Source organism: Micropterus dolomieu, linkage group LG07, assembly GCF_021292245.1.
Source record: "Micropterus dolomieu isolate WLL.071019.BEF.003 ecotype Adirondacks linkage group LG07, ASM2129224v1, whole genome shotgun sequence".
Taxonomy (NCBI): domain Eukaryota; kingdom Metazoa; phylum Chordata; class Actinopteri; order Centrarchiformes; family Centrarchidae; genus Micropterus; species Micropterus dolomieu.
In genome coordinates, this window is record NC_060156.1 from 5678415 (window position 1) to 5704345 (window position 25931).

The window sequence follows — 25931 nt, forward strand, 5'->3', positions numbered from 1 at the left end:
GTTTTCTCCACACATACCGCTTAGAATTAAGGCCAAAAAGTTCTATCTTGATCTCATCAGACCAGAGGATCTTATTTATCACCATCTTGGAGTCCTTCAGGTGTTTTTTAGCAAACTCCATGCGGGCTTTCATGTGTCTTGCACTGAGGAGAGGCTTCCGTCGGGCCACTCTGCCATAAAGCCCCGACTGGTGGATTGCTGCAGTGATGGTTGACTTACTACAACTTTCTCCCATCTCCCGACTGCATCTCTGGAGCTCAGCCACAGTGACCTTTGGGTTCTTCTTTACCTCTCTCACCAAGGCTCTTCTCCCCCGATAGCTCAGTTTGGCCGGACGGCCAGCTCTAGGAAGGGTTCTGGTCGTCCCAAACGTCTTCCATTTGAGGATTATGGAGGCCACTGTGCTCTTAGGAACCTTAAGTGCAGCAGAAAGTTTTTTTGTAACCTTGGCCAGATCTGTGCCTTGCCACAATTCTGTCTCTGAGCTCTTCAGGCAGTTCCTTTGACCTCATGATTCTCATTTGCTCTGACATGCACTGTGAGCTGTAAGGTCTTATATAGACAGGTGTGTGGCTTTCCTAATCAAGTCCAATCAGTATAATCAAACACAGCTGGACTCAAATGAAGGTGTAGAACCATCTCAAGGATGATCAGAAGAAATAGACAGCACCTGAGTTAAATATGAGTGTCACGGCAAAGGGTCTGAATACTTATGACCATGTGATATTTCAGTTTTTCTTTTCTCTTCAAAAATTTCTACATTTCTGTTTTTTTCTGTCAAGATGGGGTGCTGAGTGTACATTACTGAGAAATAAAATGAACTTTTTTGATTTTCGGAAAATGGCTGCAATGAAACAAAGAGTGAAAAATTTAAAGGGGTCTGAATACTTTCCCTACCCACTGTATGTCTTCAGACTAACACTAGCAAAGTGACCCTCAGGTCAAATAACTCAGTACCATGTTCAGTCCTTCTCAACAGCTATACATTAGTACACTCGTTTTTATCATCTCCAATTATATTTCTACCATGCTAGCCATATCATAGAAAAGGGTTTATTTGATTCTTTTCTATGCTACAAGAGCTGAAGAAAGGAAACCAAGCGACAAAACTCTCACCACTAAAACAGCTGTTAATGGACGAGGATCACAGTCCTGAAATCCCCCCTCCCACATACTCACATATATATTTACTTTACCATACTATAACACATGTAAAATTTCTATCAAGGAGTGTGTTCACAGCTTCACTGCGCAGAACTACAATTGAATTTGTTCTTGAAAACTGTTATGACTGCTGAACAAACACCATCAGCCGTTAATTAGACAGAGGTGAACTGTATTTGGGCGTACTGTCTGTCAGGAAGAGCTGGTGAGGGCAAGATAGAGAGACACTCAGGACAGAAAGGGAGAGGCAGACACAGACACACCAAACTCACTCCAGACATCCCTTACAAACAAAAGTGAATTATAGCGGTTTTATCAAAAACCACTAAAGCCAGAGTGGGTTCCTCGTTCCATTTCCTGTTTGCAGGTCGACATCTTCCTGAGTCTCTATATCATCATTCTCAACATTCATCCACACACACAGTCATCAACTACCTAGAGTGATGTATTCAAGCTGAGCTAAGCGTGCTAATGAGAAATTGCAGCTTACCCATGCAATTTATCAGTTTTCACACTAAATTGTAATGGAGTGTCGATCCGTTCATTTTTCATTCTCATTCTGCACTTCAGGGTGATGGGGCTGGATCCTCATCAGTCTTCCTTTCAACCAATACATGTCTTTTATACATCTTTCCACCACGTGCCCTATTTTTCCCCACATATAACTCTAAATTCAGCAACAACAGCAGAAACACACACATAAAAAAAAAAAAACACACACTACACACAGTTGCATCACACTCTTCCATAGACACACAAACAGCAGCCTTGAATAGTTGAATGTTTTAAGCAGCCTCCAAATGTAGACAATTCAGAGAACAACCCTTTACCTTTGGGAGATATTTTGGTGCGTAGTTGTCTGTGCAGTTTTTCATGCAGAAGGACAATACTCACATTTCTATTCTTGCTGTGAACACAGTATTTAGCGATTGTAGATCGATTTCAAAAGCTAACAATTAAATGCATTTGCTGATTGTGAACTGTTCAGGAAGAGATCTTATCATAATGCAAATAATTTTGTAATCGTGGTAACATGTATACGCATCAGCCAGTTAAATCAATGCCTTGTGTACATTTTAGAAAAGGTCCAACGATTTTCCGCAGGTTACAATGACAATTCATCTGGGAGCTAGAAAACATCATGATTCATTCCCCTGGGAATTGGCTACCAAGGGAGCTTTCAAGTATGTTTTCAGGAGTCTCTGCTGTAGTTGAGAGGTTTTGAGTTAACAGTGTGACAAGTGGAGGTATTCAGTAACACTTGGTCAGTGCACAAAGAAGACTGCCAATGAGTTCAGACATGCGTACAACACGGGAGTAGATAAAACCCTAACAAACTATCCTAAATGTTAACACGTGTATACACTCCAACACAATGCTCATTTTCCTGTCTGCAGAAACAGAATTTCCTATGGGGCTCGGGGTCGCATGAACGTCTGTGTGTGTGTGTGTGTGTGTGTGTGGAACTTCCTGGCAGCCGTTGAGGAAACTTCAGTCGATAAGAGATACAAAGGGAAAAGAGACATAAAAGGCAACATAAAAAGAATAAAATACAGTAAGAGATGGGGAAAGACGTCAGCGATGGGTGGAGAGGGGACAAAAGCAAACTGGGCCTAATGGAAACTGATGGTCTTATAATATTATGAGAAAGTAAGACTTTGTATTATTCTACATGTATTATTACAAATTTTGTTTCGTTATGCAGCCTTGTGCTGTATAATGACTAATAAACAACCTTGTGCCTTGTGACAGAACATAATGCAGTGCAGCTCTCAGTCATTCTGTGCTGCTTTCAGACTTGTTTCTCCTGTAGATCAACTTTTCTCATGTACTATCATCCCCGCTGAGTCATGATTTAGTCACCTCAACAATTAATTATTAAATTTTAATTTAGTTATAAACTATTTTAATAGCTCCTGTGTTTCAGCAGATTTTCTGCTCATCACATGATCTGTGTTCTCTGACATGTCCACAGAAAAGACAGAATATTACAAGATTAACGTTATCATTTAAATCAGAAGTCCTGCCCTTTATTCTGCTGTGCATTACATTATTTATTCACTGGTAGTAACGTCATCCCCTTCAGACCATTTGACTGACGCAGTTAGTGATGTCATGTGAAACAGAGAGTAAATTAAACACTTTTGATCAGGCAGAAATCTCACCACGAATCCACACGTTAACTTCAGCAGCTCAGATAAAGTGCAGCTCATAGTTCCAAACAGAGCAAGGCTGCGTTTCAGTTTAAAACTATACCAGCTACGTTACCGCTCATCACAGCTGTCTGGACTCACAGCATGAGCGGGTTACGCCGGTGTCAATCAGCTGTGCGGAGTTGATTCGCTGCGTGAGTCTATCTTATCAGTTATACATTTGTATGTCACTGCATGAGAAAATTAATGTGTGGCTTGACAGTGTGTGAAAAATGTCATTTGCGTGAGTTTCGCGAGACAGCTTTTTACCTGACGAGAAATATTGTCAGAATTTCATCTAGCGAGATCCCGTGGTGCGAGTTCTCATCACATCCCTAGATAGGAATATTATGGGTGCATTATCACCTAACATGGTTCATTTGGGCTAGTATGAAAGCTGTCAATCTAACTCTGGTGCAGACCATACAACCGCACTTGGAAAAAACAGAGCCTGCTGTTTAAGTAGGGGGAGAGAGCACAACCTGCAGGTCTGAGTCCACTGAGAGGAGGTTTCTTGCTCTTGTTTTCAAACATACTGTGTATGATTTTTGGAATGTGCAATACCGCAGTGGATGATGGATATTCTGTCTTCCACAGGCAGCCAAAATATGTCCATTAAGCCATTAGCCAAGTAGTGTTCAGTCTGGCTGCTGGTCGTCTCAGACTGTGCTGAGGGCTGAAATGTTTTCTTTGAGCTCTGTTTAAAAATCAAACCATTCTATTGCTTGCTCTGACAATCACTATTTTTCTAACTTTTAAACAGAGTTTTTAATACGGCCACTTTAATATTTACTGTTTTTCTTCTACTTTGAAATCATAAAATGTTGTTAATGTAAATGTCTCTGATTTTTTTATGTGGTTAAACTTTATTTAAAACTATAAATATTTTAACAATAATATGGCACTCTAGACTCATCCTCAAGGCACTAACTTTCAGATCCACTGCTTGAAAGAACAAAACTTTCAAGGAAAAAGGATGGTTAAAGAGCTCCAGATTTGCTGTATAAGAAGGGTGAAAGTAGATGGGGAAGAAGCAAATATTTCAATAAGGAAATGAGTTACTGTGTTGAAGAGCAAACAGCAACAGGCTAAGAGGTTGTCAGTAAATGAGTGAGAAAAATATATTATTTTAGTTTGGAAAACGTATAGAGAGAGCTATAATTAGCATCAATGCATGCACAACAGAAGATCATGCAGAGTCAGATTTAAGGAAAAGGCATAGAAAAATAGAACAAAGATGAGTTAAATAAGTGTTTATTAATCAAAACAGTGTTGAAATTCAGCTGGAACAATGTGGCAGGGAAAGACTGGCACAAAAGATTAACAATTTCAATATAAAGCATTTGATTCAATAAGAGTGGAGTTCTTTAAACACACGATTGTTTGTAAGGTTTATAGAGAGAACAATGTTGGACAGGAGTTGTATCATGTTTCAGATTATTCAAAAAAGCCATCAATTACATTTAGGGTTAATGTCTATAAAAAGAAGCCTTCCTACAGGCTGCTGAGCTGTGCATCATCCAGGCAAGCCTGTTGATTGGATCAAAAATTGCAAAATTAGACGGAGTTAAAATTTGAAAAGGAAAACTGCTGATGGAGTTTTGTCTGCCTGTCTTTCTGGCTGCCTTGTTTGAAAAAAAAATGAGTCAATCAACCAGTAAATCCTGTATTATTGGCTGACAATCCAGCATTGTGACTGATTCTTACCATCTCCCTGGGCAGGAACATGTCTTCCTGCCGTAGAACCACAAGACACACACTCTCTCCCTGTCGCGTGCTGCGTAGCATACACACCAACTCCTCTTGGCCCACACCTGTGATATCCACACCGTTGACCTACACACACACACCAAATCAAAACACCACCATTATAAGCATAAATACATTTTTTTCCTCATCCTCACTAGACTTAACCGATCCTCCTTATTTTCCCTTTAATGCCTCACAATGTTTGTTGCCTAATCACACGCACAATGCAGGGCAGTCAGCTGCCTTGTACCTCAAGTATGCGGTCTCCAGACTGAAGGCGTCCATCCTTGACAGCGGCTCCACGAGGCAGAATGTTTTTGACGAGGATAGGACCAGGGCCGTGGACTGAAGAATCTCTGGTTACTACAGTAAAACCAAGACCTTCCGGACCTAGACACATATATACAAAAACATAAACACAGACAGAGAAATGTGACTAGAACAATACGCATACAATATGCAAGCATAAGCAACACACAAATATCCTGTATTGCTGTTTACTCCTTGCCTCTATATTTGTCTTCCACAGGATCCATCCTCCCTCACACATACACACACACCTGAAACTACTCCTGAGAACTTCACCTCAGTCTTGTTGACTCAGCTCCTGACTATGAGTGTGACAATTTAAAGCCTTCGGAGATTGTGTGTGTGTGTGTGTGCGTGTGTTGCTTTAAACTCTTTAGCTATAGCTGGTGCTACAGTATCTGCAGGTGTGAAGGTTTCAAAAATGGGTTCAGTTGTGGGGCAGAGAGGAGAAAACGAAAATGAGGAAGAGATGAGAAAAAGGTAAAAGAGGAATGAGTGTAACGCAGCAGAAACGGAGAGTGAATGTTCTGGAAAGAGGGGTGATGAAGATAAAATAGTGATCAGCGTGAAACACGTGCACACACAAACGCACTCATTAACACGCATGGATGTGCAAAGAAATACCACACGCAGACAGACAGACCAGTTGTGTGCTTTATAGACCTCATTTAGTCTGGTCTCTTTAGCAGAGCCAAGTCAGCAGTTTGGTCCAGCATGAATTCATATCAGCAGAAATGAACAGATCAATAAAGACTTAATAGACCCTGAAGAGAGTGAATCAGGAAAATGGAGAGAGGAAGGAGAGTCAGACAGAGAACAGAGAAAGGAAGCCTTATAGAAATAAGCGCAACACTGGGCAAACAGCAGGAGAAATGAAGCGTGTCAATAATAGACACTCAGAAAATGACAAGAAATAAAGGTTAATATTGTAAATCTAGAAACTGACAGAGTTAATGTGAAAGAAAAGCTTGAAAAGTGGAACAAACTTATAGAGGAAAAAAGAACATGTTACTCTAGAAACATTATTCGCTCTACCTAAATTTCCGGACTGCAGATCTGACATACACAAAAAAAAACGTGCCACTTTTTTACACTGTACAGGAAATCCAAATTGGCTACAAAATATTCACTGTTTACACACGCAGAGAAAAGAACACGGATCTCTCTTGAAGAGAACTGAACTTTTGAAAATGTAAGTGTTGAAAATGAACACAGTGATTTCAAAGGACAAGAGAAAATTGAGGAACTGCATCAAAGGATCAAATATAAGAGGTGTGAGCCTTTAGAAGTATTTACACTTACGCCAGTAAAGTACAGTAAGTAACATTTACAGAACAATGCTGATCTGAGGCCTCTCCGAAAAGATACCTCTGTTCTGTAGCCAGGTGTTCCTCACCTTTCTTTAGATCGATTCTCAGTCTTCGTCCTCCTCTCTTATTGGCCACAATACTGGAGGGGGCTGCACTTTTCTCACTCCTCCCCTTGTGTGCCTAGGTGGAGAATGTAGAGTACTTAAATACATTAAAAGTAAGGCCCTGATTGCTTAACACTTTTATTTAATCTGTGAGCTGTTGATTTAAGATCTTTTGTTCATATTTGAAAATATGAATTAAAACTATGAATGAGGTGATATTTGTTAAAACAAAGCAATAGCCTGTAAGTAATCGTTAATGTCATCGACTTAAGCATGCCTTATAGAACTGAATAATGACAGAATAATCTTGTAGTTTTTATTGTTTAGCCAGAGGTTAATGATAAAAAACACACATGAAAAATTCAATGTGTGTGAAAATGATCCAAACACCCATCAAGCCATCAACGCTGTACTGTGCCAAACCTGGACACTATGTATCACTATGTGAGGAACTACCAGAAACATGGAAATAATGCCGAGCCTTGCTCAGAGTTTATGAAAGTGCTCCAACATCTGCATAACAGAATTTTACCTGTTGCAAAATAACTGTTGCCTCGATGCCAGCTGTTTTTCAAATGGTAGCCATGTCAACATGGTGATGTTGACGACACAACTATATATGTTTGAATATGAATGAAGTTTTGCGTGTTGCTTATGGGCCCTGAGCGTCTCGCGTTTGAGCAGGAGCGCTTTGAAAAAACTTCAACTCAGAGCAGAAAAGCACCCATCGTTATTAGTGTTTTTTCCCCCCATTGTCCCACTGAAGCAGATTTGTGAGTTTACTTGGCAGCAAAATCACGATTAGGCTAAGGACAGGTGATTTGAAAGCAGCAAGCTGCTCTTTTATTTAACTACATGCTTAAACAATAACTAATGTCTGATCTGTCTTAATAGTTCTAGGAAAGAGACAGGACCAAGTAAAAATAATGCCAGATGTTTCTACAAACTGAACACATCCTGACACAATTCAAAGTCATAAAATAAAAATACATAAACATTAAAATTAATAGCGGTTTGTCTCAGTTTTTGGTATCCATATTGTGTTTTAAGTACATTTTACCTAGCTTATACTGCATGTAAGTTAAAGTGAGATAGATCTGTCTAGATGTCAAGTAGAGATGTAACTCACAGCAGCTTCCTCTGCCAGTGGCGCGGATGGATTCTCAGAGGGCTTAAATACAGGTTTGGCTTTGACGGGTGGGGGTGGCTCTTTGGTCTTGGTGATTCGGGGGCTGCTGTCGGGACCGGCACTGTTGCCAGACAGCTGACCAATCAGAATCTTCTCGTAGCGTTCTCTGTTGGAGGACGGAACTACTTCCAAACGGACAACTGGGGAACGCATTGCCTGACGGAAAACTTCCTGGGCTCTAGGAGGGTGAGAGAGAGGAGGAGGAAGAGGAAGAGAAAAAGAGAGAGAGAGACAGGCAGAAAGTTTTAAATAAAGTATGTGTACTACATTATGCCATTAATAATAATTACATAAAGAGTGTAGTTATCAATCTCCGACGAGCAAAGTAATTATCAAAGGACTTATAACTCAATTAGTAAAAAAAAAATTATATTAAAAGATACATGGTATAAATCGGATTACAAATGACAAATTAAAAGAGTTCCAACTAATTGCTTATTATTATAAATGGGTCTTCGATTTTCAAAAACTGCAGCACAACTTAGAATCATGTATCTTTACTAAACTAATTTTAAATGATTGTCAATTCCAAGACTGATGAGTATTGCTATAACTAATAATTGTTTTCATTGGCAATTATTTTTTTAATGAATCCCATGGATTAGCTTGTCTCTTAAATGTCAGAAATAATAAAACACAGTCAATAATCCCATTTTAAATTTACAATGATATGAAACAGAAAAGTAGAAAGTATTTGTATATAAGTGGCTAGAACCCAGCTGACTACTTCATCTAACCCAAGTAAATTGTGAGAAAATTTTGAGTTTGGGTTCTCAGTAGGCCAGAAGTCCCATTTATTTACATTTATATTGTATTGCACCCAGCTGATGTGCTTTTTTCTTGACTACCTGCATAGGTAAAGCAGTGAATGTGAAAGCAAGTGATTAAACTGATTGCACTGGCTAATTTATAAGGTACCGGTTGGACCCCCTTTTGCCTTCAGAACTGCCTGCAATTCTTTCAACAAGGTGTCAGCTGCATATCCATGATCTATTGGATTGAGGTCTGGTGACTGTGGAGGTCGTTGGAGTGCATGTTCGTCATTTTCAAGAAACCAGTTTGAGATGATTTGAGCTTTGTGACAGGGCGCTTTATCCTGCTGGAAGTAGCCATCAGAAGATGGGTACACGGTGGTCATAAAGGGATGGACATGGTCAGCAACAATACTCAGGTAGGCTGTCGTGTTTAAACAATGCTGAGTTGGTACTAAGGGACCCAAAGTGTGCCAAGAAAATATCCTCCACACCATTACACCACCACCACCACCAGCCTGAACTTTTGATACAAGGCAGGATGGATCCATGCTTTCATGTTGTTTACGTCAAATTCTGACCCTATCATCTGAATGTCAGCTGAAATCAGACCAGGCGACGTTTTTCCAATCTTCTATTGTCCAAGTTTTGGTGAGACTGTGTGAATTGTAGCCTCAGCTTCCTATTCTCGGACTGATTACTCGGTGTGGTCTTCTGCTGCTGTTGCCCATCTGCTTTAAAGTTTGACGTGCACTGTATACCTTAGTTGTAACGAGTAGTTATTTGAGTCATATAACCAGTCTGCCCATTCTCCTCTGACCTCTGACATCAACAAGGCAATTTTGCCGCTCACTGGATATGTTCTCTTTTTCGGATATTCTCTGTAAACCTTAGAGACGGTTGTGCGTGAAAATCCCAGTAGATCTGCAGTTTCTGCAGTCACTTCAATCCCCTTTTCTTCCCCATTCTGATGCTCGGTTTGAACTTCAGCAAGCTGTCTTGACCACGTCTACATGCCTTAATGCATTTGAGTTGCTTCCATGTGATTTCAACAAGTGTACCCAATAAAGTGTGCGAGTTTGTAATTTTTGTCTTAGTGTCTGGCTAAATGTAATGCTTGGCAAAATTCTGATAAATCTGGTAATAAGGTGAAACCAAATCAAATAAAATTCCCAGGTTCATCAAAACACAGTATGAGTACTCCTGTCACTAAGAATATCCCTAGCACTGTATGAATCTACAAAAATATGCATTACTTTATATAAAATAAAACTGAGATGTATCACCTGTTACTCTAGTTTATTATCATCTACACTGAATTATACGGTATATTATTATTTTAATCTCTATACTTTCATCTATTTTTACTTTCTCATTTGTCAGAGGTTACTTCTGGTGGGTCATTGTGTCTGTTTCTGTTTTTTTTTTATCTTCATTGAGCTACAAGATAAACTGAAAGCTGGACAGAACAGGAGATGCCACACAGAACCATGACACCTGTGCAGCAGGCCATTATAATCTCATCATCTATAAAAGAGATAATTTTGCAGAGAATTAGTTTATATCAGATTATGCTAAGTAAGTTAGAGGGGCCATTGTGTCAGAGGCGATTGGTACACACCATCATTCACCCCGTATAAACAACAGAGGAAATCCAGTTTATTTAAATTTTATTGCATTACACTCCTATTATTTCCCGCCTAGATTATTATTAGATATATAATGGTCATTATGTTTCGGTAACTAGAGACTAGGTTTGGGAAGTCATGTATGACGGATATACACATTTTAATACATTAGACATGCAATAATGCATTGAGGGGAACTTTTCATCTAAATCAATCAGTCAATTAATCACCAGAGGAAATCAACTTTGTTTACAGTACATTAATTAAATTAATTTGCATCGTATTTACTACGTATTATGAAAATAGCCGCTGAGTCTCTTTAAGTAAGTAAAGTAAATATACCTTTAAGTCTTACTTTCAAGTTTCTTATATACTTAAACTGCACTTGAGAATATTATACTGCATCTTGGGTGTTAGGAGGTGGAGGTAAGAGAAACGCCCTTGTAATTTAATGCAGCAAACTAACTACATATTAGGTGATTGATTTGTAGGTTAAAATTACCAATCTTTGTGCATAAAGTACACAAATGTGTACCTCTTATATCTGTCAGCTATCATATTTCTTAATACTGAGTGACCCATTGAAATGATTCTGCATGTAAATCCATAGGTTAGGGATAACTTCTGTAAATGATACACTAAGTAAGAATGTTTCCTAAGTAAGTGTCTGGGGATGGGTGGTCATCTCTTCTTCATTCTTGGCAGGATTTGCATACTAAAACCATTATACACACTAGGCTGTCTTAGCAAGTGCTTGCGTCACACCATGCTGAATGACACTTGTAGTGATTTCCATTGTATTAAAATCCACAATACAGTACAATGAAACTAGATGTGAAAGGTGTGTGTGTGTGTTGATGTGTGTGTAGGGACCATTGTGCACAGATGATATCACTATTGTTCCTGAGTGGACATTGCAGGCACATTTGAGTAAAAGAGATATTCTAATCATGCAGTTTACCTCAATACAGCTGCCAAGCTGGGACAATGGAGGGGTGTAGGTTTGTGTGTGTGTGTGTGTGTGTGTGTGGAGATATGGCACTCACAGGGATCAGTGGCCTACTTGCACATATTTCACTGGACCACGCTACACATCTCAATACACCTGCCAACACGGAACAATACTGGCAAGAGTGAGAGAGTGTGTGTGTGTGTGTGTGTGTGTGTGAGTGTGAGTGTGAGTGTGTGTGTGTGTGTGTGTGTGAGTGTGAGTGTGAGTGTGTGTGTGTGTAAGATCACTCACACCTGGTAATGTTAAGACATGGCCTGTCTATATCACATACAACATTTAGCTAGCGTGTTTTATTCATATTGAAATGAGTCTGCATTTGTTCACATGCATACGGATATGTGTTTTAAGTTGAGTGTGTATGGGTGAAAGACTGTGTCTGCGTCTGCATGTGTGTGTACTGATGTTTGTGAGTGAGTGCAAAAAGGACTATACACCTGTCTTTGAACAATAGGTGCAACCCCCTCTGGTGATAATCCATTTACCTACAGTACAGCATAAAACACGTCACATATAATCTTATTACCACACTGAACGCTGGACAAGGACTATTGTGTAGACTGTGGAAACATTGTAATGTGCTGTAATCTTTATAACGTCCGCATCAGTCCTTGTAATCTGTGGCAATCATTTTTACAGGTGTGTCTTTTGTCATTTTAATGAGCTGTAATCATGTTGCATCCCCAAATACTCTCATGTTAATGGATTTCTTGTCAGGTGCACCAGTCGTACAGTAAGCTAACTCTATTGAAAATCATCTGGTCTTGAACGAATCTTGAACAAATCTTCCCTTCGAGGAATGAGGTGGAATGAGCAGACACACGCACACACACAGAAGAATTTGGAAGCAACTCTCTCCAAACATCTGCAAAGTGTCTGTTCTGTGATAGCAGTGCAACAAGGATATAAGCCCTCTGACAATGAAAGGGGAAACAAGACTCTCAGAAGCAAGGACAGCAGGAAAACAGGAAGAAAAGCCAGGCTGGGTCGGAAATTCAGAAGGTTCTGGACATGATATGCATTTATTGCTATAGTAATACTGTTATTGATAATGTTATGTGGAGAGACAGTTTTTATTTGCATTTAATTTACTTTAATTTAAAGCTGAAATGTACATTTTTTAAACTCAACAACCCATTTAAAAGGAAGGGTTCACTAACATCACAAATGTAGTTTGTTTTTGGGCTGGAGGGTTGTTTATTTTTAACGGTAACAATTCTGCGTGTTTTGGTTCCCATTCAACTGTATTGTATTAGGGTGGAAAAACCTTCAAAACATGGCTGCATAGCTACACACCACTAAATATAAGTGAGAACCTATTTCCTTTCAAATTTGGGTGAACTGACCCTTTACATAAATAGGACCTTGACCCATGCTTGAACTAAAAATCATATAAACATGTATATTTATATACAGTACTATGCAGCAAGAGTTTATAGGTCGGTGTAGAAAAATGTTGAGAATGCTTTCAAAAATAGACATGTTAATAGATTAGATTATATCAATTAACAAGATGCAAACTGAGTGAACAAAAGAAAAATCTAAATCTAATCAATATTTGGTGTGATCACCCTTTGCCTTCAAAGCTCTATCAATTGTTCCAGGTACACTTGCACAAAGGATTTTTTATATCGTCCAGTGCATGATTAAACAATTATCAGGTACTATGATCACCAACTCGATGTGTAGGTTGAAACAAAATCATTAACTGAAATAGAAACAGCTGTGTATGATGAATACATCTGGGTGAGGAACAGCCAAACCCAGCTAACAAGGTGAGGTTACTGAAGACGGTTTACTGTCAAACATCAAACACCAGACTAAGGACAGCAACAAGACACAAGGTTGTTATACTGCATCAGCAAGGTCTCTCCCAGGCAGAAAGTTCAAGGCAGACATGAATTTCCAGATGTGCTGTCCGAGCTCTTTTGAAGAAGCACAAAGAAACAGGCAACGCTGAGGACGCAGTGATTGGCCAACTAAACAAGGCCAAGCGACTCAACTAACTGCACAAATATACAGAAAAATGGCTGCAGGTGCTCTGACGGTAGCAGAAAGCAGTTTGTTCACTGAAAGGCTGAGGAACGGTACAAGAATGAGTCATGCTTATCTTGTCCTCTAATGTAATAGGGGTACGCTGTTGCAGCTAATAAACTCAACTTTTGTGACCTTCAAGACAAGACACACACAAACAACAATGCACTCACTGGCTAAATGTCTTGTCCATGAGGTCGGTGTTGTTGATCTTGACGATGCATTCGTCCTCTTGAAACAAGCCCTCCTTTCTTGAGCGACTCTCCTCCTCCACTCCACGAATGTACAGACCAAGAGACCTGACAGGAGAGTGAGCAAGGAGAGAAGGTTAATGGATGTTCCCATCTCTAAATGTTTTTTTAAAACCTTGCACACATGCGTGCCACACACACACACACACTTTCTGTGTGAAAGTGACTTTCCGAGTGTGTCCCAGAAGACTGATGCGTTTGATGGAGTAGCCCACAGAGATCGTCCATATGGTTTACTAAGACATGGTTATGAAAGATATAACCTTTAACTGTCTGCTCGTGTCCCGTTGTGGATTTCTATCAGTGCTATATGATCCACTATTAACTTATAAGAGCCAACTGGGAGCACAGTGCTTACAGGTAGAGTAACAAAGACAACATAACAGACAAGCACACACATGAACAAGACATAAAGCTGAGCAGACATGTATATTAAGACGTAATAAAGAGAGAGATAAAGGTACAGACAGCCAGCAATATGGTAGGATAAACTGAACAACTATTTCATTACTCTGTGCCCTTAATGTCTACCATTACTTCACCAAAACACAGCTTAACAAAGCAGAAGTGATGACACTGACACACACAAAGGACTTTGCAGACAGCTGCAAAAAGATGAAACTAGGTTAAGAGGTGACAGGGATGCTGGTAAATGATGGAAAAAACGAAGGAGGCGTTCAGGAAAAAGGGGGGAGAGAACAGAAAAAAGAAAGAAAGGGAGAATAACAGAGAAAGGGGAGGAAATTAAAGAGGAGATTGGCAGGGTCAGTGTCAGAAGAACAGACATAAAAACCAATCCTGGTTTCCTTTAGGAAATCCCCATCGTCTGTCTGACTGTCACACACCCAAAGAAAGCATTCTTCCTTCCCTTTTTCCCCATTGTGTGTGTGTGGTTGCCATGTTTGTGTACTGTAGTGCCAGGGTCCAGAATTTCTTACAAGTGCAGAACAGGATTATGGGGATGTAACTCTATCACATACTGTAGCTGATAAACAGACCTTTTGAGGTTAAAGGACAGAATCAGGGCTAATAGATAGTATCTGTTGTTTTTGTGTGTGTGTGTGTGTGTGTGTGTGTGTGTGTGTGTGTGAGCACGCGCACACACAACTTACCGTCCACTGAGCGATGAGCTATAAGGAACCACATGGATCCCCAGGGGACTGTCCTCTCCCAGGATCTCCACCGTTCTAGTCAGGCTATGCACACACACAAAGTTAAACACACAATTACACACACACACACACACACACACACCACACAACACACACACCACAAAAATCATACCAGTGGGAGAAAAACAAGATATGTAATATTAGTATAGTAAAATACAAGACAAGTACAAGCTCTGTAACACGAAAATAAAAGGACAGATTTAATTTAGGCCAACCACTGGAAAATACAATTGCTGCTAATATTGGATAAGAGGAGTGAGCAGCATAAAATAGGCCCACTCTATACTTCAAAAAGGTTGTACTATTCTGTTGTAATTATGGAATAAAATACATGTTTTTGTTCAATATCGTAATTGTTGGTACTGTGCAGATAGGATAGGATATTCATATTCCCCTAAATAAAATAAAAATGTTAAGAACCTTTATTTTCTGAATCTCACAAAAGCATTCAGCATTGCAGAGTCCTGTGGGAACTGTGCTGACTACCTAACAACAGTACCTCCTTTTTTATGGGCTCTGTTTGCTTCCAGAGACACTCTGCATAATGATTAGCTAACAAGGGACAAATCTGTGACACACGCTAACATAAAATGTCTGATTAATCCTTACTTATAAACACGCACAGACATGAGGTAAAGACAAACTGAGGAAGTGAGAAAAGCACGGTGACAGAATTGTAGCCGTGGTCTTACACATAAACACGTGGGGTGGCAGACAAACGCATACAGACACTAGAATAAAAGCAGTCAAAGTGTTTGTCTCCCGAGGAAATGTTTGATTAGATTGAGACATCATTTTCCATGGAGGTTGTCAAAGACTAATTCGTGTCTGCGAACCCAGACCTTAGTGATGGGAATGCCGACACTCTATTCAAAACTTTTTTGTGCCACTCATCTCTATGGCGTTCTTCCTCTCTTTCAGTCTCTCTCTGCCTTTGTCTAGTTTGGATTATTCAAGTGTGCGTCTGTTTTACATTCTGTCTGTGTTTTCATGTGTGTGCGTGTTGAAGTCTTTGTTTGTTTGATTAGTTTATCTATCAGAGCACAGCCATTAATCCTCCCCTGACCTTCCCCCTGCTCCCTGTGTGTGTGTGTTTTTTTCCTGTGTGAGTTTGTCTGAACTTAGTTTTGTACTCTTTAGTTTTACCCTCCCCTCTCTCTCTTCTCTCTCTCTCTATAACTGTCTGATGGTTTTGTCTTCCTCTCCCTCTCTAGACCATCCATCCATCCCTAAACCCCCATGAACTGATAGCAGTACAGATGCTGATAAATTCCAGAGAGAGGGTGTTTGATGATGGTGGGTGGTAACAGGGGAGAGATGCAAAGTGCAAAAACAAGTTCTCTCTCACACTTTGCTTGTTTCTCTCTTTCCCCTCAGACACATACACATGAACACACAAAGCTGACACTGCCTCATCAACACTCAGCAAATTTGAGTTAATCCAGACAACAGGAAACAAGGGACCACAAGAGAAGGGAGAAGAGAAAGGCAAGGACAGAGGGAGGAAAGATGAAAGAGAGAAAGTGAAAAGTATGGGAGGGATTTCGGGAGGAAGGTGGGGAGAGGGAAAAAAGAGGGGAAAGGGTTGGAGGGAAGGGAAGAGAAAGATGACGGTTATTAGTAGAGACGAAAGCAGAAACTTATAAAATAAATAAATGAATCAGTGGATAGGTAAAAAGATGGGAGCTAAAGGAAAAATAAGGCTAAAATGTCACAATGCCATACTACAAACTAATTCTAAACATGTTTTGAGTATGTAGTATGTTCACACTAAAAAATGATAAAATTAAGTTGTCAATCGCTGCTCACAGTGCAATTGCGGATGATGGTGAAAAAGCTCGGCGGACAACTGAAAAACCAAACAATAAATATATTATTACATTTTTACACATTCACATTTTGCTTAGGTTTAATTGATAGTTTGATGTTCAGCGGAAGAAATGACAAGAAATGATATAATTTCTTGATAAGAATGTTGAGCTTGTCAACTAAAGATTGGTATAGACCATACTGTGTACAGTTAGTATGCAGTATGAATTTGGGACACAGAATAAGAGTCAACACTATTGAAGCAGAGCTAAATGCTAATGTCAGTAAGTTAACATGCTCACAATCACCTACACCTACATGTTAATGTTAAGCAGGGGGTGTTATCATGTTCACCATCTTAGTTACGTGTTTTAAAATGCTAACATTTATTTACATAACATTAGCAGTAAACACAAAGAAAAGAAGTCTTTAAAGCATTTTAATTTGAACCTGATAATGGAGGAAGAGTTAAAGTCAGGGAAACATCAATGTCATTACATACATCATCTAGTAACCATGGATGTCTGCACCAAAACTGGCACCATTCTATCATTTATAGGTGCTGAGATCACTTGGTCATTGAGATTTTCACATTAAAGTGGACCAAAGTGGTGACCAACATTACCACTGCTAGATTCATACTACCAATGTGGTTAATAAAAAATGATACAAGGTAAACAGGAAGAGAAAAGGGAAAGAAAACAAAAAGGGAGAAAAAGAAAAAAGAAGGTAGGAAGCAGGGGAGGTCTGGAAGCAAGATATAGTGAAATGAAGGGAGGAGGAGGCACTGAATTAATTAGACAAGGCTAATGAATAGCATAAATATGAGAGGAAAAATAACATCAACCCCTCCCCCTCTATCCCTTCCTACCGCTGTGCCTCTGATCTCTAATACTAGAACACGAGCACACACACAAGCACTTGATATCCATTTGCGTTTCCTTTTTTATTTTTTGTGTGAGATGTTTGACAGGTTGCACCGTTACAAAAAAAAAGTAGCGGTGTGTGTGTGTGAGAGAGAGAGAGAGAGAGAGAGAGAGAAAATGGGTGAGACTTGAGAAAAGAGGGAGAGAGCGCAATGGGCGACAAGAGACAGAGAAAAAGCCAAACTCAGAGTGGGAGAGAAGCAGAGAGAGAGAGAGATGAAGAGAGCAGGTGTTCTCTTTATCCACCTGCCACTTCACTGATCCTCGCTATGAAAGACAGAAACACAGAGGAGAAATAACAAAAAAAGGAGGGCGTGCATTACCAAACCACTCTCTTCCTCTCACTGTATCTCACCCTCTTCTTATTTATCATCTCCCTCTCTCTCTCACCTTTTCTATCAAAGCTGGTCTTCAAAGTGCAGAGCACCAGAGATGTAGGAAGTAAAGGAAATGCAGACCAGTAAGAATGCACGACACTGCTAAAGGTTAATCTATGCAAATACACAAACACATTTACACATCAAGTTAAAACAACCCAAAGAGTAGTTACTTGAGGAATGACCACTAATTTAACTGCCCTACATAAAAAGTGAGAGTATAAAGAGCAGGACAGGAAGATTTTTATACATTGTGTAAAGCGTAATGAAGGGAACAGAGAAAAGGAATAGTGAAACACCAAAGTCGAGATTTCAGCTGAAGCATTATGTATCCTACTGTAACTATGAATATAGAAACTTAATAGGCACATCACGAGGCAGAAACTAAAGGGAAGAAACAAAGAATTGAGGAAGGGAGGGAGAGATGGACAGATGAACAGATACAGACCCGAGTATCTCAAAACCATCCCAACAGGGATCCTCGGTTGTTGATGAATGGAAGTGTTGGGTCCCAAAATAACATATAAATAAGCTCTGTTAACCCTGGAGAGGCCTTTACACATCCAGTTTGTCATGTGCATCCAGTGAAACCTATTTACCTTTCCTGCTCGTAGCTTCTAAAACACCCCCAATACAGCGCCTTATTTCACAAAGAAATATAACATGCTGCCAAATGCTATTTCAATAAACCAATTTATAGTAAATCTGTTTCTCTGTATAAAAAGCCCATTTTGATTCAAAGGTAATGACTTTTCCGGTGACGGTGGTGTGCGGTTAAAATTATGATGAGCCATTACTGTATTTATAGGTGTAGCTTCACACTCAAAGGCGTACACGCACACGCACAGTGAGGGACGCAATGTGCGTAGAAACATACACAACAGCAGACGCTCATATACAGCCACACGTTCATTTAACGTATGCTTTACTGTTTCAATATTTATGGCTGCATTCCTTAACTCATTTTGGACATTTTTTGTAATTTCAAGGATCGTTTCCTCGCCGACCACAAAAACCATTACATCACTCTTACATTACTCACAGCTGAGATGGTTTGTGTGTGTGTACATGAGAGGATAAGTGCAAAAAAAGGTTCTTGAGAAAATCAGACTAATGTGTGCGGGTTGGGGGTCTTAAATAATTACCTTTCTATTCACTGCATTGAAGTGTACAGTATCGCTAAGCGCAATAAACCTAAAACTGTCAAACAGTTTACTTTCATTCAGATGTTCAAATTTAGTTATTTTAATCACAATGTTCTTCTCATCATTAATTGAGGCTCAGGTATCGCAGTAACTCTAAATTAAATCATGACATAATTCAATTGAAAGACAACTAAAAGGCAGTTACTGCCCGGACCTTGCCTGAAGAGCACCTGTGAATAGAGCACGGTGAATGTGAGTGTATATGAGTCTGTGTGATCTAATATCTATCTGTGCTCTGTGGTTGCAGCTGGTTTCAATGGAAAAAACCAGCTCCGGCTGAGGTCAGACATCATTCTCTCCACATAGCTTTCTCATAACGCTCTCGCACTACGTATCCGCTTTACAGGTTAACTACATATTATTTTGTTTTAGTATTTATGGATAAATTGTGGATTCATTGCATGGCCATTCTGACCTGTTGATTTCAAAAGCACAGAGTATTACACTATACATAAACGGAGGTCACTGTTGTCAGACAGAAGAGCACGTTGATCAATGATGTAACAGCCACTTTCTCAAATTTACTGACCCATTCACTGCCTTGGTTTCGTATGAGTCATGCTATTGCGTGGGCACTTTGGTTTTGTATGTTCATAACAGCGCAGCTTGTCTGCGAGAGGTGAGAGAGACGTTCGAGTAACATCAAGTAAATGGGAAATGGAAATGGGGTGGTGGGGACATAATGCTTTTGGGGTAGCATCACTATTATCCTGATTTTTTTTAAAAGAGACCTATTCTACTGCATTTCCAGCCCTATATTGTAGTTCTGTGACTCATCTATGGCAGCTTTGCCTCATTCAAAGCTCAAAAAAAGAATTTTCTATCTTATACTGGCACTTCATGCGGGCCCTCATTTCAGCCTCTGTCTGAAACAAGATGCTCCTGTCTCTTTGGCTACGTTCGGAATTGGGCCACTTCAATATGTGGTCCAAATCCGATACAGATCGGATCTTTTTAAATGTGACCTCAGTCTGGACACTCAGGTCGCATTTGATGCGACTTTGACGTCACTGTAGAGCAGCAGTTCTGCTGCAGACGGAGCCGCGCTGAACAATAAAGCTGCACAAAAAGCCATAATTAAACATGCGGCTCTCTTCCTTCTCTACCTCGCTATCATCTGTAAACAAAATTCCTTTTCTTATACCTAAAATTCACCGAACCGGGGCTCTCTTCTGAGTTACATGCATGCTACTTGTCCGAGCAGACAAAGTGGGGAGAGGGGGAGAGGGAGAGAGAGAGAGGGAGTGAGAAAGAGGGGAGTGAGTGAGTTGTGGGGCAGTTGCGTTGTACAGCACCAGAAACCGTAAAGGAAAGAACAGAAAGCTGTGAACACTAGTCATAATTCGGGAGAAATGTGACCCGAGAGCTAACCCCTGTTGCTCCCTGTTTACTTCTGTAGCCTGCAACAGCGTGCTGTGTGTGACATCGTGTTATTCTTCTGCACATGCAGGTCACTTTCAGGCCGCGGACAGTTCACAGTGGAGTCTGATATAGGCCACATTTAAACTATAATGTGAACTTATTGAACGGAATTGAGCATTAAGGCCTGCAGTCTGAACGTAGCCTTAGAGACCCGCTCCCCTGTCCAAAGCCCAGTCTTCTGATTGGCCATCGTCTTATGTGTTTACCAGGTTGCCGCAATGCTGCATTTTCATATGTGGGCGAGGCCAGCATTCTCTGCCTGGAGCAAATGACCATATATGGAAATCCAGCTCGAAATGACAGCATACCGAGCCGTTAGTAGATAAAACTGTTTAAAACAGAGCATTCAGAACAGGGAGATAATCTGAGGTTTTCGCTCACGGGGATTTCTTTTAAATACTTTTACCTCATTATTTGGTCATGGTTACCATGAACATCTGACATTCTGACATTGTAGATATGCCAGACAATATGAAAAAGCACAATAGGTCACATTAGGTCCTCTTTAAGCATTTTGTCTGTGACATGGTCTCCTGACTACTGCTTGTGATGAGTAAGCATAATGAAATCAAGCATACCTGTGTGCTATCAAGTCGTCACTTCACCACGATTAGAGCCCTGTGCTGACAGCCAGTCCCTGCCCTTACACAGTATGTTTATGTGTCTTGCTTCAGCTCACTAAGAACTCTAGTTAGCCAGTTTATGCCAGCTCGTTTGTTCGCATGCCTGAGTTACTTTCACCAATTCTATCTCTCTACAGGATCACCTTTCTACCTGATCTCCACTCCCATTGCCAAGCCAGCCACCAGCGTTCTTTCCACTTGAATTGTTAAATTACCTCTCAGCCACTGACGCTGGTGAGTTAAAATGGAATAATATTTAAAATTACAACAAAAAACATATTCTTTAAGAATCGATATACTAAACTCCAGTGATTTCTGACAACCTCAGTTTGACTGCAGGCTATAGTATTAAAGTAAAGAAAAAAAAATTACACAGCAAAGGCCACATTTTTATGGTGCGTTCCAGTTGACATGGGAAGTCGGAATTTCTGAGTTCAAAGGTCAAAATTTCAAAGGGAACGCCCCCTTATGTCGTAATCCCGACTTCGGAAGTCATGAGAATCGCACTTCCCCGACTTCGTGATCCAAGATGGCTGTCGGGGTATCAGCACTTAGTGAAAGCTCTAGTTTATACTGTTTATTAGCACGTCTGTGTACTTGTGTCTCACAGAAATGTTCGTACACAAAGTGCTGTCCAACAGCTGTATGTGGTCGTGTTGCTACAGTGTTTAGTGTGAGTAAATACCGCACAATGCGTTTTTTTTAATCAACTGGCGTATCAATAGCTAACCTGGCTAGTTGAGCGAGGTTTTCCGACTTGTTAACTAGAATGCCGTCAACTCGGGTGTGACGTCATTCCCAGCTCCGACCTCCGACTTCTGAGGTAAATGGAACGCACCATTAATGCAAGGGTGTATCATGTTAGGTGTCATGAGATGTGAGGCTAAATACTGGAGGAAAATGTGGATGCTTAACAATAATGCAGAGGGGGCGTTTTAACCTATGCTATGAAAAACTAGAAGCAGCAGATGCAAACATCTTAACCTGAGTAATGACTTAACCTGATTATTCATCAGCAGATTCATAGGAGCCTAGTATATTGTTGTACATGTTTGTTACATGGATAGTAACTGTCTGTGCATGAGCCTGACCTGCGCACGGTTAAAAAGGCCCACAGGAGGGCATTCTGCACCCTTAACACTTAATTAAGCAGCACTCATTAGTGTATGCATGTGTTATGTGTTCAGTAAAAAACAGTATGTTTGTAGCTGTTTATTTTTGAGGCCATGTGTGTATGGCAGTCTACACATGTATGCGCACGTTGTGTGAGTGTGTATGACCCTGACCCTGTTTTGGCAGTCTTTTGTAATGGGCTAATGATGGCGCTTCTTTACACTAGCTATATCTGCAAGGGCCTTGATCTGGATTAGAATAAAGCTTTAATGAAGAGAAAGTAGGGCACAAACACATGCACATGCAAAAGCTATCCTCACAACTACACAGCATTTTAAAGAGAGAGAGAGCGCGAGAGAGAGAGAGAGACACTTATGGAGACCATTTAATCAAACCCAATATTGAGAACACAGATTCAGCACGATGAATTGGAGGCATGCACATCAAAAGGGACTTACAGTACTAGAAGAACACACAAACTGACCTGCCACTGAAGGTGTGTTTGCCGTGGGGTCGGTCTACCCCTGCTGGCTTCTCCACAGCGGGACTGGCTGCCTGCGGAGAAAACGCCTTCCTGTTAGACAGTGAGTGGCATTTGGAGAAGAGACCATGAAAAGAGCAACACGCTCCAACAGCCAGTGTTGGGCAAGCTACTTGGAAAACATAGTGAGCTAAGCTACTAGTTCCTCTACATTAAAAGAAGCTTCACTACACAGAAGCTACGCCCCAGTGAAATGTAGCAAGCTAAGCTACAGCAACGTGGCAAAAGTAGTTTACTACATCTAAGCTACTTTTAATTTTTTTAATATTCTATAGTTAGTGTATATACACAGTATAGGCCTAGTTTATATTGAACCAACTTCATTCCACAGTAGCAAAAGAAGAAAGACTAAAAACCTGCACCAAACAGTGTGTGTGTGCGAGAGAGAGCTAAATCAGACACAAAGAAACTCTCCTACTTACTGCCATATCATGCAGCAAAATGTATTTCCTCTGAGAACCATTGTTGTTTGTATAAAGTTACAGTAAAATGATCACATTATTATCATTCATACTGTTTGTTTTTTTAATAATTGTTCCTCTGAAAAATTCTACTGCTTTTCATTAAAAGCTAAACATATTTTCAATGTAACATATTTTGTGTTTTGAGTTTGTTTTTGGTTGTTGTTTTTTTCCCTCTTTCTTTAGTTTTTATAATGTAATTTCATTGTTTATTAATTATATCTTTTTTATTGATTATATGTGAATTTGTGCTCTGGCAACATTGTTTACCTAAACATTCATGGCAATAGGCCTGAGAGAAAGAGAGAGAGAGAGAAATCTCTCATCTCATGGAAACAAGTTTCTGCCACAAGTTTCCTCCTCACTAGAGGAAGAAGTGGCCAGGCCCTGATCCTTCTCACAAGAGGTGTTATAATAACTGTCACAATAGAAAGTAAACTCAGTCTCGTGTGTCTTTATTCCCCTGCAGCAAAGTCGCAGACATCAGCCCAAGTATCGGTACGTGATGTCACCGTCACACGGAAGTGCTTTGCCTTCCTTCAGAAATGCTTGGGAAAATGTAGCGTGTGTGGACGCTAACGCGCTACTCGGCCAATAAAAGAGCTTCACTAAAAAGCTATTTGATTCACAGCGATGCTACCACCAATCTACTGAGAAATGTAGTTAAACTAGTAACGGTGCTACTTGACGCTACTGCCCAACACAGCCAACAGCACATTCAGTCTGTTTAGAAGTGGGAGACTTAATGGATGGAAAAAAGAGGAAAAAAAGATAATGTGGATACTGAGAGACATGTGGATGGATTAACTAATAAATAGCATAAGTTAACAAAAAAGGCTGTGCGTGACTAAGTGGAGGAATTAAGGAACTCCCCCACATTTTTGGCTTTTACTGCACTACACCCAATATGAGATCCTGGGCTCTACAAGAACGTCTGTGCAATTTGAAAGATAGGGGAATGTATAATGGGAATGAATGAATTCATGAGTGAAATGATGAGTGAAGGAGCTGCTACAGTGATGGATGGATGATGTACAAATCGCAATTAATATGTGAAGGCAAGAAGACAGTGTTGTCAAGCAGTAATAAATAACACATTCAACGGGCATGGCAACTGAGAGACAGAGATAGAGAGGTGTGATAGAAAGAAGAGTGGTAATGTGAGCCAAGGGAGCTGTAATAATTACTTAATACAATGACACAGGGCGTGCTAGAAGTGTGTGTATGTGTGTGTGTTGGAGACAGAGAGGTGAGCTCCGTAGGGACGAGGTTACATGCCCAGAAGTATAGGTCAACAGTCAATATATGATATGACATGGCAGCATACATGTGCTTTGTGATTAAACCCGTCACTGCTACATATGTTTGTCCACAGACACTGTAGCATGAATATCTGTACAGTTTAATACAATCTGACACAAAAGCTCAGCAACAAATCCAAAATATTTTGCTTAGACACTGTAAAGGAGAAGTATTGATTTAATTGGTCTATAGAGACCTTAAGTCCTGATGTCACCTCTAGGCCAGCTGCTTTTCTACCAGCTTCTGTATTTCAAAGCTAAATCGTGGGAGGTGCTTTTCATCTTTGAAAAATGGAAAATGTGTTCCTGGGGTTAACTATCCATGTTCTAATATAAATAAGAATCTACAAAAAAACTTGCAATTGGGATTAATTAAACAATTACTTTTTTAGCATCCAAACGTAGCTCCATTGCAATTTTTACCAGTGCGTAGCACACAATACATCATCATAAAAAATGGTTTCTCCCATATCCATTTTACCCTTCAGTGCTCTGCTCTAATGTCTTCTTTCCAACTCTTAGATGTAATCGTTGTTGTTTTAAAACTGAATACGTTGTTTGGCCCTTTCTCTCCTGTCAGATTAGCCCCAGCCACTCGACTGTCAGGCTGGTGACGTACGGTCAGCTAAAAACAGGAATGTAGGGGGAAACTACAAATTTGTAACACTAAAAAAAAATCCACCATCCTTCTCTAGATAAATGGAATGAATAATAATGATAATGCACACGCATGTATTTCATTTAGTATATAGTTTGTTAGTATTAAAATGTCAACTTCAAATAATAAAAACACCCATGTTCCTGAAATCTACATTATAACTGATTTCCCTCGACTCTGATCAACCCTAAAAAGCTTCATCAAAGTGTTTTACTTCTAAATTATAGCCAATTTAAATATTATGTAAAGCCCTCTGAAATTGCCTCAAGCATGAATTCCCCATATAAAAAAATCTGCCCAGTCTAGATCACTGTATTAATGAATTACCATTGAGTCCTAATCTGCATAACGCGTTCATGTGGATATCTGAGAACAGGCGTGCCCTCGTGAGTGCACATGTTTGTGTGAGCATATGCAGACAAATACACGCAGGTCAATAAGGCTCAATGTTAGTAGCAGGCACTAATGGACTCTTTACATGACCTGTCACCTTTGACCTCATACCCTATTGCCATATGACCTACACCACCTGTCAGAGAAGGGGAGAGTGGAAGGAAAGAGAGCAAGAAAAGAAGGAAGCTGAGAGCAAGACCGATGAGTAATGAAGAGAGAAAGATGTGAGAGAGCTGAAG

At 40.0% G+C, this 25931-nt stretch overlaps 1 protein-coding gene across 3 annotated transcripts in view; it reads right to left on the reverse strand.

Moving 5' to 3' along the window:
• pard3bb (par-3 family cell polarity regulator beta b) overlaps positions 1-25931 on the reverse strand; it is a 232692-nt gene that overhangs the window by 137898 nt on the left and 68863 nt on the right. For all 3 annotated transcript variants that reach the window (XM_046054894.1, XM_046054895.1, XM_046054896.1), the window contains exons 5-11: positions 22823-22893; positions 14804-14887; positions 13614-13739; positions 7958-8195; positions 6811-6904; positions 5356-5495; positions 5064-5192 (exon numbers count right to left, since the gene is read on the reverse strand). In XM_046054894.1, coding sequence (XP_045910850.1) covers positions 5064-5192; positions 5356-5495; positions 6811-6904; positions 7958-8195; positions 13614-13739; positions 14804-14887; positions 22823-22893 — 882 coding nt within the window. The remainder of the gene's footprint in view (positions 1-5063; positions 5193-5355; positions 5496-6810; positions 6905-7957; positions 8196-13613; positions 13740-14803; positions 14888-22822; positions 22894-25931) is intronic.